The sequence below is a fragment of the Nomascus leucogenys genome, chromosome 8 (assembly GCF_006542625.1).
Source record: "Nomascus leucogenys isolate Asia chromosome 8, Asia_NLE_v1, whole genome shotgun sequence".
Lineage (NCBI taxonomy): Eukaryota > Metazoa > Chordata > Mammalia > Primates > Hylobatidae > Nomascus > Nomascus leucogenys.
This window is the reverse complement of record NC_044388.1, coordinates 20,885,293-20,910,621: the sequence shown is the minus strand read 5'-3', so window position 1 is coordinate 20,910,621 and position 25,329 is coordinate 20,885,293. Positions and strand designations below refer to the sequence as shown.

General features: G+C 38.7%; 1 protein-coding gene across 2 annotated transcripts in view; it reads left to right on the top strand.

Annotated features, from left to right (window-relative positions):
* The window catches only part of HACL1 (2-hydroxyacyl-CoA lyase 1), a 112,160-nt gene that overhangs the window by 9,436 nt on the left and 77,395 nt on the right, over positions 1-25,329 (top strand). For both annotated transcript variants that reach the window (XM_030816851.1, XM_012508482.2), the window contains exons 5-14: positions 1,225-1,297; positions 4,014-4,091; positions 5,275-5,369; positions 7,643-7,755; positions 10,619-10,754; positions 16,189-16,294; positions 18,032-18,115; positions 19,403-19,504; positions 22,589-22,743; positions 23,173-23,331. In XM_030816851.1, coding sequence (XP_030672711.1) covers positions 1,225-1,297; positions 4,014-4,091; positions 5,275-5,369; positions 7,643-7,755; positions 10,619-10,754; positions 16,189-16,294; positions 18,032-18,115; positions 19,403-19,504; positions 22,589-22,743; positions 23,173-23,331 — 1,101 coding nt within the window. The remainder of the gene's footprint in view (positions 1-1,224; positions 1,298-4,013; positions 4,092-5,274; positions 5,370-7,642; positions 7,756-10,618; positions 10,755-16,188; positions 16,295-18,031; positions 18,116-19,402; positions 19,505-22,588; positions 22,744-23,172; positions 23,332-25,329) is intronic.

Below are 25,329 nucleotides of genomic sequence, written 5' to 3'. Positions count from 1 at the left end.
GTGCTGGGATTACAGGCATGAGCCACCGCACCCAGCTGACATAAACACTTTTAACATTTTAGAGTTCCTAATATGTGTGTGTATGTGTGAATGTGTATGTAGTTCTATTTAAGTGAATAATTATTTTTTTAAAGATCCCAGCTCAGTGTGTAAAATGTGGCTAATTTTTCACCTTGTTTTGCGTAGGTAGGAAGATATTTGAAATTCTTATATTCATTTAGTTTGCTTTATATATAAACTACTTAGTACTTATTCTCTGATCTTGCCCTTAACTCCATCTCTGGCACTTTACCAACGAGATCAGGTTGAGGGGGGTTAGGTTCTAATCAATTTGGAACATATTTAATCTTTCCAGTGGAAAGGACATTGTTTTCATTCTTGCCCTGTGTTTCTTATAGTTTCTTCTTTACTTTCCTTTTGATCTTTCTCTTCTTTATCTACTTTAAGATGTTATATTTTTTAAGTACCTTAAGGTTTCCCATATCTTTTTTTTTTCCACATTGAAGGATAAGAATTTCATTGCTGAGAAATGTCACTTATTTTGCAATTTCTAAATAGATTCACTTAGGAAAGTGTAAAATTTTTCTTCCCCTTATCCCAAGAATAAGAAAGGCATAAAAATTTCTTTTGTGTCAATATACCTGGAAGCTTAGCATCAGCATCCAAAAGGGGAAGGGGAAGAAGGGAAGGAAAACATTTACTATACATTTTGTCTTTTTCTGATATTAAGGAAAGTTCTCTCATATCAGGTTGCTTCCTAGATATTTTTTAATCTACAATTTCTTTCTTTCTTTTTTTTTTTTTTGAGACAGAGTCTTGCTCTGTTGCCCAGGCTGGAGTGCAGTGGCACAATCTCGGCTCACTGTAACCTCTGCTTCCCAGGTTCAAGCAATTCTCCTACCTCAGCCTCCCAAGTAGCTGGGATTACAGGCGCCCGCCAGCACTCCTGGCTAATTTTTGTATTTTGTAGAGCTAGGGTTTCACCACGTTGGTCAGGCTGGTCTTGAACTCCTGACTTCAAGTGATCCACCTGCCTTGGCCTCCCAAAGTGCTGGATTACAGGCATGTGCCACCTCACCCAGCCTTAATCTACAGTTTCTAAGAGAGAAATACAATATTCTCTCCCTTTAACATTTATTATTTGTTGTGAATTAGACACCGTGTTTAGTGTTTTATATGGTGATCTCATTTGTAATTATCTTGTTAAAAAAATGTTTGTTTCAGGCCCTTGCTTGTGATTGGTGGTTCCTCTGAAAGAAACCAAGAAACAATGGGAGCTTTCCAGGAGTTTCCTCAGGTATCCAACTTTAAGATTTTGTTTTTTTTATTTTTAATTTTTGAAACAGGATCTTGCTTTGTTGTTGAGGCTGGAGTGCAGTGGTGTGACCTCAGCTCACTGCAGTCTTGACCTCCTGACCTCAAGCAATCCTCCCACCTCAGCCTCCCAAACAGCTGGGACTACAAGTTCACACCACCACGCCTGGCTAATTTTTGAGTTTTTTGTAGAGACGAGGTTTCACCATGTTGCCCAGGCTGGTCTTGAACTCTTGAGCTCAAGCAATCCACTCACCTCAGCTTCCCAAAGTGCTGGGATTACAAGCATGAGCCACCGCACCTGGCCTGCAACTCTTAAGATTTTAGTAGCACAATACATACACACCATTAAGAGGTAGAGAGAAGATATAAAAAAGCCTCCTGTTTGCAAAATAAAATAAATAAATTAGAAGTACCTGAAGTAACTTAAAGGTAATTATCTTGAGCTACTATAAGACAACTTCAGGTTGGATATTAAGGGTTAGCTTAGGCCCTGCTTAGAAACAAGCTTTCAAGAAATACACCTTTGTGACAGGATTTTAAGCTCTGAAAATAGGCTCTTAAAGGAGTCAAGAAGATGTAGGAATAAAAATGATTTTGAACTATGCCTCCCAGACTTTAGGGAAATAAACAAGAGGAAAAAACTTACTCAAAATGATTATCAGTAGACTCTGGACAGGTATATTTTTATTTTAGAAGGAGGAAAGAAAGCATTTCAAAATTAAAAGAAACTTGAAAGAATATGTCAACAAAATGCTACAGTTTTAAGCGTAAAGCTGCACATGGTGGTTCGTAACTGTATTCCTAGCTACTCAGGTACTAGGCTGAGGCGGGAGAATTGCTGGAGCCCAAATGTTTGAGACCAAACATGTCTGTGCAACATATTCAGGTCTTGTCTCTATCTTTCTTTCTTTCTTTTTTTTTTTTCTTTTTTGAGACAGGGTATGGCTGTGTTGCCCAATCTGCAGTGCAGTGATGCGATCTTGGCTCACTGCAGCCTTTACCTCCTAGGCTTAAGCCATCCTCCCACCTCAGCCTCCTAAGTGGCTGGGACAATAGGCACACGCCACCATGCCCAGATAATTTTTGTACTTTTTGCAGAGACAGTGTTTTGCAATGGTGCCCAGGCTGGTCTTGAACTCCTGACCTCAAGTGATCCACCCACCTTGGCCTCCAAAGTACTGGGATTACAGGTGTGAGCCACCACACCCATCCAAGAGACCGTGTCTTTAAAAAAAAAAAAAAAAAAAAAAAACAGTTGTTGGAAACAAATAGCTGAAAGTGAATGATTGACACTTAAGATATAAATATATTTGAGCATTTATGGGACAAAGTTAAAATCATTAGACAGCCGGGCATGGTGGCTCACCCCTGTAATCACAGCACTTTGGGAGCCCCAAGCGGGTGGATCACCTGAGGTCAGGAGTTTGAGACCAGCCTGGCCAACATGGTGAAACTCTGTCTCTACTAAAAATACAAAAATTAGCTGGGCTTGGTGGTGGGTGCCTGTAATCCTCACTACTTGGGAGGCTGAGGCAGGAGAATCACTTGATCGCAGGAGGCAGAGGTTACTACAGTGAGCCGAGATCATACCACTGTACTCCAGTCTGGGTGACAAGAGTGAAACTCTGTCTCAAAAATAAATACATAAATAAAATCATTAGCAAGGTCTATTTGTAAATCAGAAATCATTATTGAGAACTTCAAAAAATAAAATTTCATATGATAAACTAAAATATTGAACTCTAATATAGGTTAATGCAAAAGTTATATTTTTATACTCTTAGAAGGGAATCAAAGTTTTATTTAGTTAATAGACGATAACAGTTATTTAAAAGATGCTTATGTGTTCAGAAAATAAGTAGAGCAGATTAAGCTAATTAAAAGGAAATCTAAAGTTACTGCAGAAACTATATAGGTGAAAAAGAAAACAGGATAAATGCCCACTACATATTTTTTTCCTGAAATGGAAAATAATAGTTTATTAGATCAAATTTAAAAACAGAAGAGAAAGAATCCAAATATCTGGTTTTTGTGGAAGTCCTTAAAACTAAAGGGCATGAACATAGACTGAAAATCGGGGGGTGATCTTAATTTTGTCATGCCTGTGGGACTATCAGTTTTTCATAGATTTCATACTAAAACATCAAGAGAAACAGTTTCTGTATAATGCCTCAGGATATATTAAACAGTGAAAAATTATCACTACTGAATTCATATGTTCTAAACACCATAGCAAGAAAGTATATAAAAGGAACGCTGGCAGAAATATAAGAATAGATTATTATTATAACAAAATATAACACGTGAAGTTTTATATTCTTACCTGTGAAATTGCTGGATCCAAAGATATGCTGATTTAAATTTTTTGTAGATTCTGTTAACTTTCTTTCCCATTTATAGTCTCACCAGCAGTTTATAGAAGTGCCTATTTTCCTGTGTTGTGTTAGATGGTGGGTATTAACAAACTGTTGCATCTTTGCCAAAAGATTTTGCATCTTTGGTATGATATGCTTCCTGAATCATACCAAGGCAAAACTTTGTACTTTGAATAGGCTTTTAAGGGACAGTCTAGGCAATGCATTTTCTCCATCTTGTGTCTAAACATAAAAGAAACTAATGACTTAACATTTTGTCTTCTTTCAGGAGAGTAATATGATTGTGAGCTGAATTTTAAGTGATTTTCATTTTCCACGTAGGTTGAAGCTTGTAGATTATATACCAAGTTCTCTGCCCGCCCAAGCAGCATAGAAGCTATTCCTTTTGTTATTGAAAAGGTACGGTATTTAATAACAAGCTCTCCAAGTCAACTGATTTTTCTCAGTTGCTCATGCTTAATGTTATTTTTATTCTCAAAAGAATGAGTGACAATTAGGAACATACCCAGGCAGTTAAAAATGGCATTGTTAGAAAGCTATTTACATTTTAGTGTTCACTGTCATTACATTTAATTATAGAGAGGTAAAATAAGTTATTTTTGGAAAAAGTTTCTCCTGTGTTTTAGTTTTTAAAATTACCTTTTTAATTATACAAAAGTAAAGAGAAAGGTTTATAATGAATCCCTGAGTACCTTTTCTCTTGTGCTTTTGCAAAAGATTATTTTTGAAAATTGGGACTAAACCAAAATCCTCTAAGACCCTCTGTTAGTTAATTAAACAGCATACAGGTTGATTATTCCTTACCTGAAATGCTTTTCAGAAGTGTTTCTGACTGCAGATTTTTTCAGATTTTAGAATATTTGCATATATATAATGAGACATCTTGGGGATGCGACCCAAGTCTAAATATGAAATTCATTTATGTTTCATATGTACCTTATACACATAGTCTGATGATTATTTTTCCCTTGGGGATGCTGAATAAACCGTTTAGACACCTGCATTTTGACTCTGAGCTATCACATGAGGTCAGATGTGGAATTTTCCACTTGTATCATCATCTTGGCACACACTAAGTTTCACAATTTGGAAGATTTTGGATTTTTGGATTACAGATACTCAACCTGTATTATAAATTATAATCAGCATTTATACGTGAAATTACATTTTAGCTGTTTCAAAACCAGGAGTTACAGAAACCATTTGATACGTGTAACAGCATCATAGTTTCTGAAAACACTGCCAGATTACTAAGATTAGGAAGCAGATGAAAGTACATATTACAGTGCAAAAACTTGGCAGGCAGAGCCTGGTGAATAATTTCCAAAACTAAAGTGTAATAGAACATGAATTTTAAAGCCCTAAATGAATACTTTCTTATCTCTCTCCCTTTTAAACAAAAAATCTTTAAAAATGTAGTCAATAGAGGACATTTCAATTTTCATCATAATTATTTTTTTCTCTACCTAAGGATGTCCAGAAAAATGAAAAGTGTTCATTTTCCAGTTTTAAATTATCTTTGAGTAGAATATGATAAGACTGAGATTTTACAAATCTTTTCTTCTACTTGTAATGAACGTAGGCAGTGAGAAGCAGTATCTATGGTCGTCCAGGTGCTTGCTATGTTGACATACCAGCAGATTTTGTGAACCTTCAGGTGAATGTGAATTCCATAAAGTGAGTAATAGTTATGCTGGAATTCTTTCTTCAATGTGCGTGTGTTATCATAATGCCTACCTCTTTAGAAGAATTTACCCAGCAGTTTATAAGTTAATTTCCATTTGTCTTAACTTGATTATTTAGTAATTAAACTGAATCCTAGCCAAAGGGTTAATTCTCTTAATTAAAATGATATTAGTAGTTATTTCTGGATTTAATTACTAAACCAAATACTTAGAACTTCCTGAACTCCTCATTGAAATTATTCCTCTAGTAACCATAAATATACATCCCTCGTTAATGTAGTATGGGTCCTTGAGAATCTTTATAATGTAAGCCAAGAGGTTGGGTGATTATTAAAAAGTATTAGGACTCAGGATAAAAAACATCTAGCTGTCTCTCTCTGTGGTTAACAAATACTCCAATGTAGAGGTTTCCATGATTTCTCATATTCTCATATTTCTTAAATAAACACTAAGTGAAAAGAAGTACAAAAAGCATTTTTCACTGGTATCTAAGTCATCCCCTGATAGAGATAGGTACTTAGGGTTAAAGCATCATGGGTACTGTTTAGTGCGTTTCTGCTGTTGTGGACCAAATGGTTCTCTAGTGAGTACAGAGAGACAGTGGGTCTTACTGTATACTCTGTGTACCAAAGAGTGATTTTTTTTCTTTTTTTTGAGACTGAGTCTCTCCCTGTTGCCTGGGCTGGAGTGCAGTGGCACGATCTCAGCTCACTGCAACCTCTGCCTCCCGGGTTCCAGCGATTCTCCTGCCTCAGCCTCCCAAGTAGCTGGGATTACAGGCGCCCACCACCATGCTCCAGTAATTTTTGTATTTTTAGTAGAGACAGGGTTCCATCATGTTGGCCAGGCTGGTCTCGAACTCCTGACCTTGTGATCCGCCAACCTCAGCCTCACAAAGTGCTGGGATTACAGGCATGAGCCACCGTGCCCAGCCAGGAGTGATTTTTTATTTAGGAGAGTCGGATGAAAAAGACATTTGTTTATTCTGCCTAATACCTGAACATGATAATCAAAATACTACTAAGGGGAGGAGGGTAAGCTCAGGTGAGTTAACTGTGTAAGCCTTCTTTTAAATTTTGTACAGATTGTCCTTTTTTATTATATGTCTAAATATTTTGACAATATGTCTAAATTTTATACAGTATAATTTATATTAATTAGAATAAATGAATATCACAGGACTTGGTGTCCAGAAATACTTAACTGTTTAGAAATATTCAAACTTTTGAATATTTCTTTTACTAATGCATATTGTGATAACGAAAATATTAACACCCAGTGAGTGGAAATGTAGTGGGGCCAGGTGCGGTGGCTCACGCCTGTAATTCCAGCACTTTGGGAGGCCGAGGTGGGTGGATCACCTGAGGTAGGAGTTTGAGACCAGCCTGGCCAACATGGTGAAACCCCATCTCTACAAAAAATAGAAAAATTAGCCAGGCTTGGTGGCATACGCCTGTAGTCCCAGCTACTCAGGAGGCTGAGGCAGGAGAATCGCTTGAATTTGGGAGATGGAGGTTGCAGTGAGCCGAGATTGCAGTGAGCCAAGTTCGCACCACTGCACTTCAGCCTGGGTGACAGAGTAAGACTCTGTCTCCAAAAAAAAAAAAAAAAAAGAGAAATGTGGTAAGGTGTTTAAAAGCATGGACTTTGAAGACAGAATGACTGGTTCAATCCTGTCTCTGCCACGTGCCATCTGGAGATGTCGGACAAGTTACTTTCTCTGAATCTTTTTTTTTCCTCAGTGGTGAAATGGAGATGATGATGATACCTAACCTTATCGTTTTGACAGTTAAATGAGAATAAATGACACATAGCAAATATTAGATTTTATTATGTTTTTACTGTTATGACAGCTACTACTGCTACTACAGTACAAAGCCATTAACTCAGATTTTCTGTCAATGAATTGGCCATTTCACTGGCTATTAGATGATATCAGGGAATAACTGTTAATTTACTAGATGTGATAATGATGTGATAGTTGAATATAGGAGAAGGTCCTTCTTATTCACAGCTGCATGGAGAAATTTTTAAGGGTGAAGTGTCTTGATGCCTATTATTTAAAATAGTTCACGAAAAATAAATGCATGTTTATGTGTGTATATATGAAACAAATGTGGTAAAATGATATTAAGTTGTTAGATCTACATGGGGGTGTATGGAGATTTATTGTACTATTTTTTCTACCTTTCTATATATTTGAAATTTTCACAATAAAAAGATCATAGTTGGCCTCTTTTAATTAATAGGGCTCTTTTTTTCCAGGTACATGGAGCGCTGCATGTCACCTCCTGTTAGCATGGCAGAAACCTCTGCTGTGTGCACGGCAGCTTCTGTTATTAGGAATGCCAAACAACCCCTTCTTATCATCGGGAAAGGTAGCATGAGTAGAACTTTAAATCATGCTAGGCTTTTGAAAGTGCCAATTCTTTTTACAAACTTTCATTGTTTATTAATGTCTGTTCTAATGTTTGAAATTGGAATAAGAATTCTCTTCATCCATTTAGCATTATTTGTTTTGAAATTACAGACTTATTCTTTAATGTCCAGAGATCTCACCCTTTTAAGGAAATACTACCTATTTAATTTCTTTGGTCTTATTAGTGAAATGTGTTTATTCTATTATAAAACATTTTGGAAAATCAAGAAAAGTAGAAGTTCCTTCATCTAAGGTAACTATTTTTAACATTTAGTACATTTCTATTCCTTTTTACACATATATTATGTACTGTGCTCATATTATAGACAGTTTTATATTCTACTTTTTTCATTTAAGATTATAATATTTTTCATCTTAAAAGTATTTCCTAAATATAATTTTTAATGTCTCTTCATGTGTACGTTAACACTTACTTTCCTGGCAAATATTTAAATCTTTGCCAGTAACTGTTTATTTAGAGTAGCTGTGGCAAACATGTTTGTGCCTAAAAGCTTTTTCTATATTTAGGATTTAAGTTTCCTAGAAAGAAAAGTTAGAGGGTATGAATATTTTTAAGACTTTTAGTACATACTGTCATATTGCTTTCTCTGGAGGTGTTGTACCAACCAGTTTATACTCCTGTCAGCAATTTATTATAGTATCCATTTCGTGTTCTGGAACTGAGGCTGCTGGGATCACCTATGACCATGCTAATCAATTATCAACTGCTTAGGAACTAAATCTGTAGAAACTAAAAATAGTTTGATAGTGTATGACAAAAAAATTGAGGTCAGAACTGAGTGGAATGTGTTGTGTGATGTATTAGCTCTGTGACTTTGGGAAACAACTGCTTCGAGTCTCAGATTACCTCACTTGTAAAATAGGGATATTAACTACCTCAATAGGATATAATTAAATAGCAAAATATGTGGAAAGCACTCAGTGGATGCTAGTTTTCATTCTTCTTTTAACAAACATTTGATGAATGCTTATGATAAGGCAGGGATTACACAAAACATTCATGAGGGATACAGAGAAATAGTGGTTCCTACCTATTGGGGAGGGGAGATAGACCTGGTAACAAGTAAGTGCGGTATGCTCTTGTGCGATGTGTACAGAGAGGTTGAGGTGGGTTTTCAAGGAAAGCAGCAACAATTTGCTTGTGTAGATAGTATGGAAGGACTATCCAGAAGAGATGACACAACAGCTGCATCTTGAAAAAGCAGACAGTAGTTCACCAAGTGGACAGAGACCAAAGGCAAAGCAGGAAGAGAGAACTGAGTGTACAAAGACATTGAGACAGGAAGGAGAATACAAGAAAACTTTCTGGATGAAAAAAAAGGAACTATTTTTCATCATATGTGTATGAGAAGGGATTTTAAGGTAGTTTTGTAGAGTGGAGCATTATATTGAATCTGCAAGTGCATGATACTATTTATTAGTGTTCAGTAGAGAATTATATATATAGAATATGGAATAATATACTAGCCTTGAAAAAGTATAAAATAGCAAAAAAAAAAAAAGTGGTCTTGATGACATTAGAAATGGAATATTTGAACAATAAGGTATTTTTAATGTCACCAAGGGAATAGGGCACAGGGTTATTCCCAGGCACATAACTGTGAAAACAAATGATAACATGGGCCGAGTGTGGTGGCTCACGCCTGTAATCGCAACACTTTGGGAGGCCGAGGTGGGCGGATCACCTAAGGTCAGGAGTTCGAGACCATCCTGGCCAACATGGTGAAACCCTGTCTCTACTGAAAATACAAAAATTAGCTGGGCGTGGTGGCAGGTGCCTGTAATCCCAGCTACTTGGGAGGCTGAGGCAGGAGAATCGCGTGAACCCGGGAGGTGGAGGTTGCAGTGAACCGAGATCACGCCGTTGCACTCCAGCCTGGGTGACAAGAGTGAGACTGCCTCAACAACAACAAAAAAGATAATGTGTCCCACTGGGGTTAGCTATGTTACAATCACAGAATTATAGAGCCTGAAGAAAGATCTGCAGATCTTTAGAAACTTAATGCACCTTAGAATTTCCAGGCCTGGACTAGGAGACCTTGTGTAGAGGAGGTTTACTGGAGATAAGGACCAACATATGAGGGTAGAGAGAGCCTTTCTCTTTCAGGGCAACATTTTTCCCTGGCCACCTGGGCCTCTCAATGAAGATAGTGTGTTCAGGGACTTGTAGAGTGTAGTTCAGTAGGACCATAGCATAGAATGGGTAAGTGACAGTAGCAAGAGTTGTGAGATGTGACTTTTGTTTTGGGATAGACATCCTTCAGAATAATTGAGAGGAAATATTGGTGGAAATAATTGAGAGGAAATATTGGTGGAAAATTAGAACTCTTACTTTGTTAAGCGTTTTAAAATACCAGCGATAAAAACTGTACTCACAATTTGTTTTGAGTTTAAGCCCAGGTATAGGCAGAAGGAGAGTATTTGAGAAGATCTACAAGCAATTTCTTAGGAGGTCAAGGAAGGAGGATTGCTTGAGCCCATGAGTTCAAGACCAGCAGAACAGGCTGGGCGATATAGGGAGACCTTGTCTATGCAGAAAATTTTTAAAGTAGCTGAGTGCGGTGGTGGTGTGTGTCTGTAGTCCCAGCAATTCAGGAAGCTGAGGAGGGAAGATTGCTTGAGTCAGGGAGGCAGAGGTTACAGTGAGCCAAAATCATGCCACTGCACTCCAGCCTGGGTGATAGAGTGAGTCCCTGTCTCAAAACATAAATAAGTAAAAAGCAATTTCACATGAACTTTTTTAAGGGTCACAGTGCCTATAGCTTAACTGAATTGTCCAATACATTTTGCATTTCTTACAGGTGCTGCTTACGCTCATGCAGAAGAGAGTATCAAGAAATTGGTGGAGCAATGTAAACTGCCATTTTTGCCCACCCCTATGGGGAAGGGTGTTGTCCCTGACAACCATCCATACTGTGTAGGTGCAGCCAGATCCAGGTGTGTGGCATTCCAGATTTTAAATACAATGGCTTAGTAGATTTTAGGCTAATTTAAATTATTTTATGATCTTCATCTAGGATGGAGTTCTGAAAGAATCGTGGAATTTTAAGCATACCTGTTTATTTTTGGACTATCTTCTGGCTTTCATTTCATAGGAGAAATCTGCAGTCATTCAAATTATTATTGCTCTGTACATAATATGTTGTTTTTCCATGGCTGCTCCCAAGATTTTCCTTTATCTTTTGTTTTCAGCAGTTTAAGTATGATGTGTCTGGACATGATTTATTTTAATTTAGCCTTTTGGGATTTTCAAATCTTGAATCTTAAAATTTATGTCTTTCTCTAAATTTGGAAAGTTTTCATCATTCTTTCTTCAAATATTTTTTCTATGTCAACCTTCATCCATTTTGATATTGTCTGACATGTCCCTGAGTATCTATCTATTCATTTCTTTTTAATCCTTTTATTTTATATTTTGTTTCTCTGCTGAGATCTTCTATTTTTACATTTCTTTCAAGAATTTTTTTCTTTTTTTTTTTTTATTATACTTTAGGTTTTAGGGTACATGTGCACAACGTGCAGGTTTGTTACATATGTATCCATGTGCCATGTTGATTTCCTGCACCCATTAACTGGTCATTTAGCATTAGGTATATCTCCTAATGCTGTCCCTCCCCCCTCCCCCAACCCCACAACAGTCCCTGGAGTGTGATGTTCCCCTTCCTGTGTCCATGAGTTCTCATTGTTCAATTCCCACCTATGAGTGAGAACATGCGGTGTTTGGTTTTTTGTCCTTGCGATAGTTTACTGAGAATGATGTTTTCCAGTTTCATCCATGTCCCTACAAAGGACACGAACTCATCATTTTTTATGGCTGCATAGTATTCCACAGGTGCTGGAGAGGATGTGGAGAAATAGGAACACTTACACTGTTGGTGGGACTGTAAACTAGTTCAACCATTGTGGAAGTCAGTGTGGCGATTCCTCAGGGATCTAGAACTAGAAATACCATTTGACCCAGCCATCCCATTACTGGGTATATATCCAAAGGACTACAAATCATGCTGCTATAAAGACACATGCACACGTATGTTTATTGCGGCACTATTCACAATATCAAAGAGTTGGAACCAACCCAAATGTCCAACAACGATAGACTGGATTAAGAAAATGTGGCACATATACACCAAGAATATTTTTCTATACTTCATGATGGAGTAAGTTATAATAGTTTCTACAGTCTTTGTTTATTAATTCCAACATCTGAGTCATCTCAGATTGGCATCTGTTCATTATCTTTTCTTTTGAGAGTTGATCACATTTTTCTGGCTCTTTTTGTACTGAGTAATTTTGGATTATATCCTGGATTTTTGAATATTATATTTGGAGATTCTGCGTCATATTAAAATCCTCTGTAGAATGTTGATTTTTGTTGGTTTCTCTTAGCAATCAATCAACGTGATTATATTAGCTTGACTACAAATCGAAGTGTGAACTTAACCATATGTAAGTAGTTCCAGGGTCACTTCAGTTTCAGAGCCTTTGCTGTGCTGTTTTGAGTCATTGTCTGCACATGTCCAGCTCAGGGGTGAGCCCCAGACGTGTACTGGTTCATACCCAGAATTAGGGATTTATTTTCTCTCCTCTGTAGGCTCCACACCCCCACTCTCCCATTCTCAGGTGCCCCTTTTCCTGGCTCTTGCTGCTCCCTTATAGTATCACATAACTAAAGCTGCCCTCTGAACAAGCTGCAGAAGAAAAAAATAATGGGGATTGTCCCCATACTCTTCAGACCACAGGGACCCTTTTTCCCAATCCCTCTTGCATCAAAGATGACGTTTCTCTTGGAATTTTAGCTGCTTGGGACCCACCACCATGCAGTTCTGCAGTAGGGCTGCCCTCAGAGCAGAGCTGGGAGATAAAGAAAAAAAAAAAAAATCTGACCATTTCTCCCCATACTCTCCAGCTTGCAGTGGCCCTTTTCCTGATCCTTTGGCCAAAAAAACAGTTTCTCTGTAAGTTTTCGCTGCTTGCAGTTCTGCAATTAGGCCTGCCTTTGAGTCAAAGCCAGGAGACAAAACACGGGGGAGAAATACCTTGGAAACTCACCCTCTGTGTGGGTTGCTTCTTCAAACTTATCCAATCTTGGCTGGTATTGGAAGTTTCCTCTTTTTAGATTTTTAAGACATGCTTTTTAATGTACTATAACTTTTTTCTTTTTAATTTCTTGAAATGTCTTTATTATGAAATATTCTAACTATACACACAGGAAGAGAGAATAATGAACACTTACATAACCACCACTCAACTTTATCAGCATCAACATAAAAAATACAGACAGATGAATCTCTAAGTAGAAAAAGGTTTCATTTGGGAATAATGTATAAGAAGTAGGATTGCATCAGTTATTAACATTATTTTATATTGCTTTAGGGTTTTTTTTTTTTTTTTGAGACAGAGTCTTGCTCTGTCGCCCAGGCTGGAGTGCAGTGGCGCGATCTTGGTTCACTGCAAGCTCTGTCTCCTGGGTTCACACCATTCTCCTGTCTCAGCCTCCCGAGTAGCTGGGACTACAGGCGCCTGCCACCACGCCCGGCTAATTTTTTGTGTTTTTAGTAGAGATGGGGTTTCACCATGTTAGCCAGGATGGTCTCGATCTCCTGACTTTGTGATCCGTCCGCCTCAGCCTCCCAAAGTGCTGGGATTACAGGTGTGAGCCACTGCACCCGGCCAGTTTTTATTTTTTTTTTGGAGACAGGGTCTTGCTCTGTTGCCTGGACTGGAGTGCAGTGGTGCGTTCACAGCTGATTGCAACCTCTGCCTGCTGGGCTAAAGCAATCCTCCCACCTCAGCCTCCCAAGTATTAATAGCTGGAACTACAGGTGTGTGCCACTATAACCCAGCTAATTTTTGTATTTTTTGTAGAAACGAGGTTTCACCATGTTGCCCATGCTGGTCTTGATCTCCTGGGCCCAAGGAATCCACCCACCTAGGCCTCCCAAAGTGCTAGGATTACAGGCATGAGCCACCATACCTGGCCTAAGGTGTTTTCTTTTTTTCTTTTTAGGAAGCAGAAAATTATGGATTCATTTGCAGTCCCCTAAATATCTTTTTTGATCCCATTTCTTCCTTCCCTTTCTGTAGTTTTTACTGTCACGTATTTGGTGTTCTTCATATTTTCATTCATGGGTTAAAATTAATTCTGAGGGTTTTTAATTTTTATTTTGTAGAGACAGGGCCTCACTGTGTTGCCCAGGCTGAACTCAGACCCCTAGGCTCAAGTGATCCTTTCACCTTGTCCTCCCAAAGTGCTGGGATTACAGGTGTGAGCACCTGGCTTCTGAGGGCTTTTTAAATATAATGTTTGCTGCTAGATTTTTAATTGTTCCTCACTTAATGCTATCTTAATATATTGTCTTTTTATTTATATTACTATATACAGTAACCAAGTTAATTCTTACACTATTAATTTTTTTATACTTAGGTTGAAATGAAGTTTATCTTCAATCTAGCCAGATTTTAAGAGGATAATATTAATGACATTACCAGTGTAAAAAAGGTTGCAAGGGCCTATAAATAATTGAATCAATGATTTCAAGAGTTTTAGAGTATCAGTAAGCAAGTCTGTCCTGCTGATTGCAGTTATCTGTTTGTTAAATTGGGTCTCATAGGACTAATACAATATTGAAGGTGATTTTTGAGTATGTACTTAATTTTTGAGTATATAATTTATGTGAAAAATTGCATTTATCACCGAAGAAGACAAAAGCAGTAAATACAGATCTGTATGCAAAAGACAGGAAAAATGGGAAACAGATAAAAGAAGCAGAAAAATGAGAAGTGAAAAACAAAACAAAACCCAAAGCAATTATGATAATAAACTCTCCTGGAAAAAGACAGACATTCAGATTAGATTAGTAATAACAGCAACTATATGTGTTATAAGAGCCACATCTGAAACATGATGATACAGATTTAAAACAAGACTGGGCAAAGATATGTGAAGTAAAGTAAAAGAAAGCAAGGGTGGTTGTATTATGAAAGTAAAAATCATTAAAAGATTAGAAGTTATATTGACAAAAGTATTAAAATATATAAAATAAAACATAGAAATCTAATTGGTATAATATTTTAGAAAGCAATTCTGGAATATGAATCAAGTCTTAAAAATAACCTGCTTCTAGGGACCAGTGTGAAGAGTGCCTTAAGACTTAAGTGTGAAGATGTGCAACCCAGCACTATTAATAACAAAATATCCAGCAATTGAGAAAACATTGAATAAATTTTGGTATATTGTGTTTAGCAAAATATGTAGCCTTTAAAAGTTGTATTTAAGAACTTAATGAGAAAGGAAAACTTTTTTTTTTTTTTTTTGAGACAGAGTCTCGCTCTGTTGCTAGGCTGGAGTGCAGTGGTGTGATCTCGGCTCACTGCAACCTCTGTCTCCTGGGTTCAAGCAATTCTTCTGCCTCAGCCTCCCGAGTAGCTGGGACTACAGGTGCCCACTACCACACCCAGCTAATTTTTGTATTTTTAGTAGAGACGCGGTTTCACTATGTTGGCCAGGGTGGTCTCCATCTGTTGACCTCGTGATCCGCCTATCTCTGCCTCCCAAAGTGTTGGGATTACAGGCAGGAGCCACTGCACCAGGCCAGGAAAACATTTATGTAAGCAAAAGTATATGAGACAGCCAGGCGCAGTGGTTCATGCCTGTAATCCAAACAATTTGGGAGGCCAAGGTGAAACCAGGAGTTCGAGACTAGCCTGGGCAAGATGGCAAAACCCCATCTCTACAAAAAATTAAAAATTAGCCAGGTGCAGTGGCACGTGCCTGCAGTCCCAACTGCTCAGGAGGCTGAGGTAGGAGGATCGCTTAAGCCTGAGAGGTAGAGGGTGCAGTGAGCCATGATTGCACCACTGCATTCCAGCCCGGGGAAAAGAGAGAGACCCTGTCTCAAAACAAAACAAAAAAAGGTGTATGAGACAGTATTATAGTATATAAGCTCAACTATGTAAAAATATATTTGCATAGAAAAAAAGTAGATGAACATTTGCCAGTATATTCATAATAGTTTATAAGTTGAAAGTATTATGGGGTGATTTTGTTTTTTGCCTTATACTTTTTCTGTTTTTTTCTGGATTGCCTACAATGGACTTGTACTAATTTTTCTAATTATAAAAAAGTAATAAAAGAGTGTAGATACAGCTTATGGTAATTTTTTTTTTACTTAATTTATATTTTGGTTAACTATTTATATAGAATGGTTTTATAAATTATTTTAGCTTGAAAGATCAAATATACCCTAGAAGCTGATTCTGAAGTCTGATGTAAGCTCCAAATAATTTAGACTTTTCAAATACTTTAGAGATAAATTTTAGAATAATTCAAATAAGAAATATAGTTATACTTTCATATCAATTTTTTTAATAGGGCTTTGCAATTTGCTGATGTAATTGTGTTATTTGGTGCCAGACTAAATTGGATTTTACATTTTGGACTGCCTCCAAGATATCAGCCAGATGTGAAGTTTATCCAGGTACTTAGAGAGGAGGAACTTAAAATCAGAAATGTCTGTGTTCATTATTCTCCCTATCAGCCGTAATCAGCTCTGTTTTCTTCTTGATTTCTATAAAAAAAAACTGTTCTCTTTTTACACAAGTAGAATTTTATAAATTGTCTAACATAATTACAGGTACCAAAATAAGCTTCCTTTTCTAGCCTATGAAACATAATGTGCCACTTCTAGCCAGAAAACCTTTCAAAATCAAGTTTCAAATAGTTTAAAAAGCATAATTTGTCTTTTCTTCACAATTCAAGTATATTTAAAGGTAGAGAAAAGAGACTTAAGTAGGATGGTAGACTAGAACAAAACATTTGGCCTTGTTAGGGAGTGAGGTTTTCTTTCAGATGCCAAAACTTTCACCTTTCCGATGGGAATTTCTAAATGACACTGTTTTACATGTCATTAAACAGCATCCGGAATGTATTCTGACCTGCCTTTGATGATTCTTATATCATTATGACCCACCTTATAAGCCAGTTTCTTTACTGGTGTGGAAAGTACTACCTGCATAGTGGCATGCAAACCTTTTTGCCCTACACGGATTGGCCCCATTTTACTTGATGTTTTTGCTTGGTTGTTGTTTTTGAGACAGCATCTTGCTCTGTCACCCAGGCAGGAGTGCAGTGGCATGATAATGGCTCACTTCAACCTCAACCTCTTAAGCTTAAGTGATCCTCCCGCCTCAGCTTCCTGACATGCTGGGACTATAGACGCGTACAACAATGCCTTGCTAATTTTAATTTTTTTGTAAAGACAAAGTCTCGCCATGTTGCCCAGGCTGGTCTCAAACTCCTGGCCTCAAGCAATTCTCCTACCTCAGCCTCCCAAAATGCCGGATTACAGACTTGAGCCACTGTGCTTGGGCTGCTTGATGTTTGATGAGCCAGCTACAGTTGCCCTTTTCTCAGTCTACCTTTTACTTCTTAAGGAGTCAACTTCTAATTCCTCCTTTCCCAGCTGAGCCCGTTGAGAACTAAAACCGCAGACAAGCAAGACGGAGTTACCTGGAAGATGCCAATACCTCTTGATTGCCCTCTTGATTATAGAATGAGATACATCCCCTTTGGGGTGGCTAAAGTATTCCTCTTTGCAGAAGCCATTTTCATTTGTCCATGGCCATCCAGACATGGAACTTCTGAGTAAATGGAGAAGTAATCGTGCCATGTTCTTGGAATGGTTCTCTAAATGTGGTTCCCTGGGCCAGGCGCGTCAGCACCACCTGCGAAACCTGTTAGAAATGCACATTTCTGGACCCTACCCCAGACCTATTAAAATAAAAAACTCTGAGGTAGACTTCCACAGTTTATGGTTTATCAAGCCCAGAATATACCAGGTGACTTTGATAATATGCTCATATTTGAGAGCCCACACTCTAGATAGGAATTCCAAATGTAATTCAATAGAACTTACTGATTAGATGCAAAACTATAATTGATCAGGTCAAATGCATTCCCTATGGGTATAATGAAGCAATACCCAAATTCCATAGAGTAGATTTTTAAATGAGGGAAGATAATGAGGCTCTCTATACTAGCTATGATACTAATATAGTTCTATGGACTTTTACTTTTTTTATTAAGGAACTTCTGAATATCAAATCTTCTTTATCATGTGTTCTGTATACACAATTCCTTTATTCAGTCATAATTGACTTCTTACATATTTTTCAGAATAAACATGGGTTGTTCTTTAGCCTTGTCTCTTTTTTAGGTTGATATCTGTGCAGAAGAATTGGGTAATAATGTAAAGCCCGCTGTTACTTTGCTAGGAAACATAAATGCTGTCACTAAGCAGGTGAGAACTTTCGTTTTAGTTTATGTGGAGTGCTCATTAGGGAATAGTCAATTCTTGAAAATGTTTTAATCTTGATTTACTTGGTAACAGGTCTACTATTCATATCTGTTTTAAACAAAATGTATGATTGAAAACTATCCTTAAATACAACTTTGGAACTTGTTAAGTCCAACTTCTGGTACATAGCTCATTTTTATGTAAGTTAAGCATTTTTGGAAGGTGATTGAAAATGTAACATCTTTCAATAGGCAAACAGTAATTTACTAAATTTACTAATTTACTAAATAGCATCCAGCTATCTGAAAAACTATACCTTCCAAAGGAACTGAACTTACTGCCAAGAAATGGCTTAGCACTGGAAAAATCTAAAACTATTTCTTCAGGTGAAAAAGAGCTTTTTACTCTTCAAACTAATCAGTAACTTTTCCAGGTTGTTATTATTTGTACATAGTTTGTACATTTCACTGTGACAGGAGATAAAATATAGGCACATTTATCACTTGATTTTGGATGATACAATTTGGTACTGTTGTCATGATTACACAATATAGGATGTAATCTCGAATCACATATTAAATCACTCTGGAGCATTTGGTCTGTACCATAGGAGTCCGTGGTTATTTGTTGGTTTTCCTACAAGAGTTCTGTGGAAGGAGTGGTTTTCCTTCCAGTGTCAAAGACTGAGGAGGGTCTCAGAGCCCCTGCTTAAGGTGTGGAGGAGGTAGCACTCCAGTCTGTCCTATAGGCATCCCAGCATCTGGCAGAAACCCACACTGACCAAACAAAAGCCTTCCATGTTACCCATTGATCTTCTATCAGGTGTTTACTAACTGGAAGAAAAAAAGAGTCTGAGTAATGTGAAGGGTAGTATGGCCATATAGTCTTCTTTAAGAAGATATTTCCGTGTTAATATGATTTAAATTTATTTTTAAAAAGCAGACTGGGCATGGTGGCTCATCCCTGTAATCCCAGCACTTTGGGAGGCCGAGATGGGTAGACCACCTGAGGTCAGGGGTTCCAGACCAGCCTGGCCAACATGGTGAAACTTCGTCTCTACTAAAAATACAAAAGTTAGCTTAGCATGGTGGCAGGCACCTGTAGTCCCAGCTACTCAGGAGGTTGAGGCAGAAGAATTGCTTGAACCTGGGAAGCGGAGGTTGCAGTGAGCTGAGATTGTGCCACTGCACTCTAGCCTGGGTGACAGAATGAGACTTCGTCTCAAAAAAAAAAAAAGGAAAAAAGGCAAAGAAAAAGTTTATGTGTTTGTGGTTGTTTTTTTTTTTTTAGCTTTTGGAGGAACTTGATAAAACACCATGGCAGTATCCTCCAGAGAGCAAGTGGTGGAAAACTCTGAGAGAAAAAATGAAGAGCAATGAAGCTGCATCCAAGGTAAAATGGGACCTACTGAAGCTCAAGAACAGGTCAGGCTCATGATTCAGTTACTTATGCCATAATGTGACATGTGCATTAATAAAAATCACCTTGCTGTGCAAAATTGTGCAGTGAAAACCCCAGGGCTCATGGAAAAAGGGATTTAGTGGCACGACTCTCAAAAACTTTGTATAACATAAAAATAAGATGAGAACCTAATGTTTTAAACATGTTAAATGGTTAAGAAATACATGCCAATGAATATAGCATTTTACCTTGAAAAAGACCTGAAGTTTCTGAAAAGTTATAGCTTGTGAGGTACTGTGAGCTGGTGGAAAGAAGGTGATCGGACATTGGATGGAAAGTGATAATAGTGGAAGTGGATGGGTCTGTCTTCAGTTTGATGTTGGCATAGAACATCACAATTAAACACCTGTAATCCTAGTGCTTTAGGAGGCCAAGACAGTAAGATCAATTGAGGCCTGGAGTTTGAGACCAACCTGGGCATAGCAAGACCTTATCTCTACAAAAAAAAAAAAAATTAGCCAGATGTGATGGCACACACCTGTTGTCTTGTCTCCTCAGGAGGCTGAGGTTGGAGGATTGCTTGAGTCTAGGAGTTGAGGTGGCAGTGCAGTAGATCATGCCACTGCACTCAAGCCTGGGTGACAGAGTGAGACCCTGTCTCTAAAAGAAAAACAAATTAACTATTAAGTGGTTTTTTTTTTTTTAATCCTTAAATCTTGGGTTGAGATGTTTTTCTGCTTTTAAGATATAGGTCCTTCGGGGCGTGCTATTATAATAGCTGTTTCATAAAAATTGAAATTTTGATCCAATGTATAGCCTTTTTTATTTAACTTTTGTATCACTACTGGAAATTTTTTTGCAGCGCTCTCATTTGCACTCTTGGCTTTGCCTGGTAGCTAAGGTTTTGGAAATTGTAGTGATACTAGAAACCATCAAAGTATCTACTACTAGCACTAAAATGAGTCATTGCTGCAGGATTTGGCGATTTCTAGTAAATGTATGTGTGTGTGTGTGTGTGCGCGTGCGCGTGTGGGTGTGCATGTGTGTGTGTATTGTGCTTTCCCTATGTGAGAAAGGTGTCTTTTTTTTATTGTTTTGTGTATTCCTATGTATCTTTGTTCAGCTGGGTGCAGTTTTCTGTGTCTTATGCGTGATTCCACCAGTGTTTCTTACTGGTGGAATCACGCATAAGCAAATATAAAATTTGAGTTATGCTCACTCGGTTCCCTAATATATCAATTGTCTTAGAATAAATTCACATTTTCACATCAAGCATTATAGCAGAACTGATTGTACATCAATCAAAAAATTGGAAATTTTTTTTTTTTTTTTGAGACAGAGTCTCGCTCTGTCGCCTGGCTAGAGGGCTAGAGTGCAATGGTGTGATCTCGGTTGACTGCAACCTCTGCCTCCTAGGTTCAAATGATTCTCCTGCATCAGCCTCCCAAGTAGCTGGGACTACAGACGAGCGCCACCACGCCCAGCTAATTTTTGTATTTTTAGTAGAGATGGGGTTTCACCATGTTGGCCAGGATGGTCTTGATCTCTTGACCTCGTGATCCGCCCACCTCGGTCTCCCAAAGTGCTGGGATTACAGGCGTGAGCCACCGTGCCTGGCCTACACTGGAATTTTAATCAATGACTGTTTCTATCCACAGCCAGTCTCAATTTTTTTTTTTTTTTTTGAGATGGAGTTTTGCTCTTGGTGCCCAGGCTGGAGTGCAGTGGCGCAATCTCAGCTCACTGCAACCTCTGCCTTCCAGCTTCAAGCGATTCTCCTGCCTCAGCCTCCCAAGTAGCTGGGATTACAGGTACACGGCACCATGCCCGGCTACTTTTTTTTTTTTTTTTTTTTTGAGATGGAGTCTTGCTTTTGTTGCCCAGGCTGGAGTTCAATGGCACGAGCTTGGCTCACCGCAACCTCTGCCTCCTGGGTTCATGCGATTCTCCTGCCTCAGCCTCCCAAGTAGCTGGATTACAGGCATGTGCCACCATGCCTGACTAATTTTGTATTTTCAGTAGAGACAGCTTCTCCATGTTGGTCAGGCTGGTCTCGAACTCCCAACCTCAGGTGATCTGCCCACCTCGGCCTCCCAAAGTGCTGGGATTACAGGTGTGAGCCACCGCACCCAGCCAATTTTTGTCTTTTTTTTAGTAGAGACAGGGTTTCACCATGTTGGCCAGGATGGTCTCGAACTCCTAACCTCGTGATCCACCTGCCTCGGCCTCCCAAAGTGCTGGGATTACAGGCGTGAGCTACCATGCCTGGCCACCAGTCTCAATTTTATTTCCTGAGTCATATCATGACTAATCTTTTCTTTCGCATAGGAACGATGTTGGTTTAAGATAGAAGAGACTTGCCTCTCTTCTTTGGTGCAGGAGTATAGGAGGGTCCCTCTTTACCTTGGGTATAATCTCCAGCACAACAAAGTAGCATAGGTGAAGAGGCAGTCCTGGGGCCAGATGGGACTGTTGCTGCTAAAGCTCTCTATGGCTTTTTCTCAGCCCTGAAAGGCATGTGGCTAGAGAAAGGCGTTTACCTTGCTGTTTTTCTCTCCATTCAGGGACTCTTTAGAATAGTGGGGGTAACATATCTCCTTTACTCTTAAGTGTGTTGGGGGAAAAGCTAGATTTTCAGATTGTATTCTAAAATCGTGACATTTTAAGTTTAGGGTCATAGTTCAGATGAAAATATTCTGGAATAAATTTCACTTTTTCTAAGTGAAATTTTCCTAAGAGTGCTCAAATAAGAACATTTAGTTTTATTTAACCCGGTGCTTCCCAGCTGTCTTTACTATAGGACTTCTCAGAGTCTTTAATACGCTCCTGTGCATTGCAGATCTCCAAGAGGAGGGATATTCCCGAGCTTATTTAATTGTGTTCCCAACTGGGACTGTGGGACACATGTCCCCCAGGGCTGTTCACAGGTCAGCCAACTTCTCAGAGTGGCCATTTGGAAACCTTGTAGCTTGTAGTTGTTGCGTATTTCCAAATAAGTTTGATAGTAGCTTATTAACATTGGTTATTTTCATTGTATCCCAATTTAATTTGATTATATTCCCATCTACTTTTCAGGAACTAGCTTCTAAAAAATCCCTGCCTATGAATTATTACACAGTATTCTACCATGTTCAAGAACAACTACCTAGAGACTGTTTTGTGGTAAGCGAAGGAGCAAATACTATGGACATTGGACGGACTGTCCTTCAGAACTACCTTCCTCGTCACAGGTAAGACTTCTAAAAAAGAAAGAAGTCGTAATTCATTATAATGTGTTTAATATGAAACTATAATAGTGCAGATTAAGAAGACATTTGAGAATTAATACATGTTTAGTATGTAAGGACATATTTCATAAAAGTATCCTTAGGTGAGGTTTTGTAGAGTTTTTATGCTTGATGTGTTCTTGGTATCGTGATAATTGTTTACTTAGTGTTCTAGGAATATGTTTATAGTCTTCCAAGCAAACATGAGTGGCTTTTTTCTGTCCTTGACAAATTAGTTCCTAGCAGTCTAAAGATTTTATATTGAAGAAAGAGAATGTTTTTATGGTTCTTCATTTTTCCATCAACCATGTAAATATGACTAGGAGGTTTGTGCCAACCCCATCCTCTATGACATGCCCCAGAGGGTTTCATTTTAGCTTTGTTCTCCAACAGGCTTGATGCTGGTACTTTCGGAACAATGGGAGTTGGTTTAGGATTTGCTATTGCAGCTGCCATGGTAGCTAAAGATAGAAGCCCTGGGCAACGGGTCATCTGTGTGGAAGGAGACAGTGCATTTGGGTTTTCTGGCATGGAGGTGGAAACCATCTGCAGGTAAAACATCATCCTGAATCAGAGCATTTGATTCTCTAGAATATGAAAAATGACACACAAGACCCAGTCACCTGACAAATACTTACCAAGTGTTCACCAGGTGCCCTGTGCATAGCACTGTGTTCTGTCCTGAGGATGCTAGTGGCAGCAACCCACGGTCTTTCTATTCCAGAACCATATCTTACTGGCCTCCTCACTGTATGGTAAAAACCTGTAAAACTGTGGGGAGTGGTTTTGAGGTCACTGAGAAAAAAATGTTGGGGACTGAAAGAAGCTTGTTTCCTGTAGGAAATAGCAAGTGTGGTGGTTAAGAGCATGGCTTCTGCCAGGCGTGGTGGCTCACACCTGTAATCCCAGCCCTTTGGGAGGCCAAGGCAGGCAGATCACTTTAGGTCAGGAGTTCAAGACCAGCTTGGCCAACATGGTGAAATCCTATCTCTACTAAATATACCAAAAAAAAAAAAAAATTAGCCAGACGTGGTGATGCACGCCTGTAATCCCAGCTACTCGGGAGGCTGAGGCAGAAGAATTGCTTGAACTGGGAAGTGGAGGTTGCAGTGAGCTGAAATCACACCACTGCACTCCAGCCTGGGTGACAAAGTGAGACTCCATCCCAAAAAAAAAAAAAAAAAAAAAAAAAAGCAGCATGGCTTGTGGGACAAATGGCCTGGATTTAAATACTGGTTCTATCAAGTCAGAGCCATGTGACTTTAAGTCACTTAACCAAGGCTGGGCGTGGTAGCTCACGCCTGTAATCCCAACACCTTGGGTGGCTGAGGTGGGCAGATCACCTGAGGTCAGGAGTTAGAGACCAGTCTGGCCAACATGGTAAAACCCCATCTCTACTAAAAATACAAAAAATAGCCAGATGTGGTGGCACATGCCTATAGTCCCACCTATCTGGGAGGCTGAGGCAGGAGAATTGCTTGAACATGGGAGTTGTAGGTTGCAGTGAGCCAAGATCGCACCACTGCACTCTAGCCTGGGCGACAGAGCAAGACTCCGTCTCAAAAAAAAAAAGTCCCTTAACCAAGCTTCAGTCTCCTCTCTTCTAAAGCAGGAATAGTATCCTTTAGGCAGAAATTCCTTGAAAAAAAAAAGTAGGAATAGTAATAGTTCCTACCTTAGAAAGATGATTATGAGAAACAAATGAGATAATCCAAGCAATCTTTTTTTTCAAGATGGGGTCTTGCTTTGTCACCCAGACCGGAGTGGAATGGCACAATTGCGGCTCACCGCAGCCTCAACCACCCAAGTTCAAGTGATCCTGCCTCCTTAGTCTTCCGAGTAGCTGGGATCACAGGCATGCACCACCATGCCCAGCTAATTTTTTGTATTTTTTTGTAGAGACAGGGCTTTGCCATATTGGCCACACTGGTCTCAAATTTCTAAGCTCAAGCAATCCACCCGCCTTGGCCTCTCTAAGTGCTAGAATTACAGGTGTGAGCCACCATGCTTGGCCCCAGCTAAATTCCGAGGTGATGCTCAGTGAACATGAGTCATTTGGATCATGTGTGTAGTTATGAGAATTCATGGAGAAACTCATGAATTGTAGATCCTAACTATAGAAGGATGGGGGTTTTATTTTTCCAACTATATTTAAACTGTAGTAAAACCATTCTATTCTTAGCCAGGGCTCTCATTAGGGCTTTTGTGAATCATGTTTTGGGGTGGGCAAAGCTTTGGTAGATAAAATGTTCAAGATTTGGGAAGGTATAGTTGTCCCTCTATATCCATGGGGGATTGGTTCCAGGATCTTCCTCAAATACCAAAATCCAAGGCTGCTCAAGTAAGTCCCTGATATAAAATGGTGCAGTATTTGCAAATAACCTACACATATCCCCCATATATTTTTAATGATCTCTAGATTACTTTAAAATACTGAATACAATATGAATGCTATATAAATAATTGTTGTGCTGTATTGCTTAGGGAATAATGACAAGAACAAAGTCTGTGCATGTTGAGTACAGACCCAATTTTTTTTCCCAAATATTT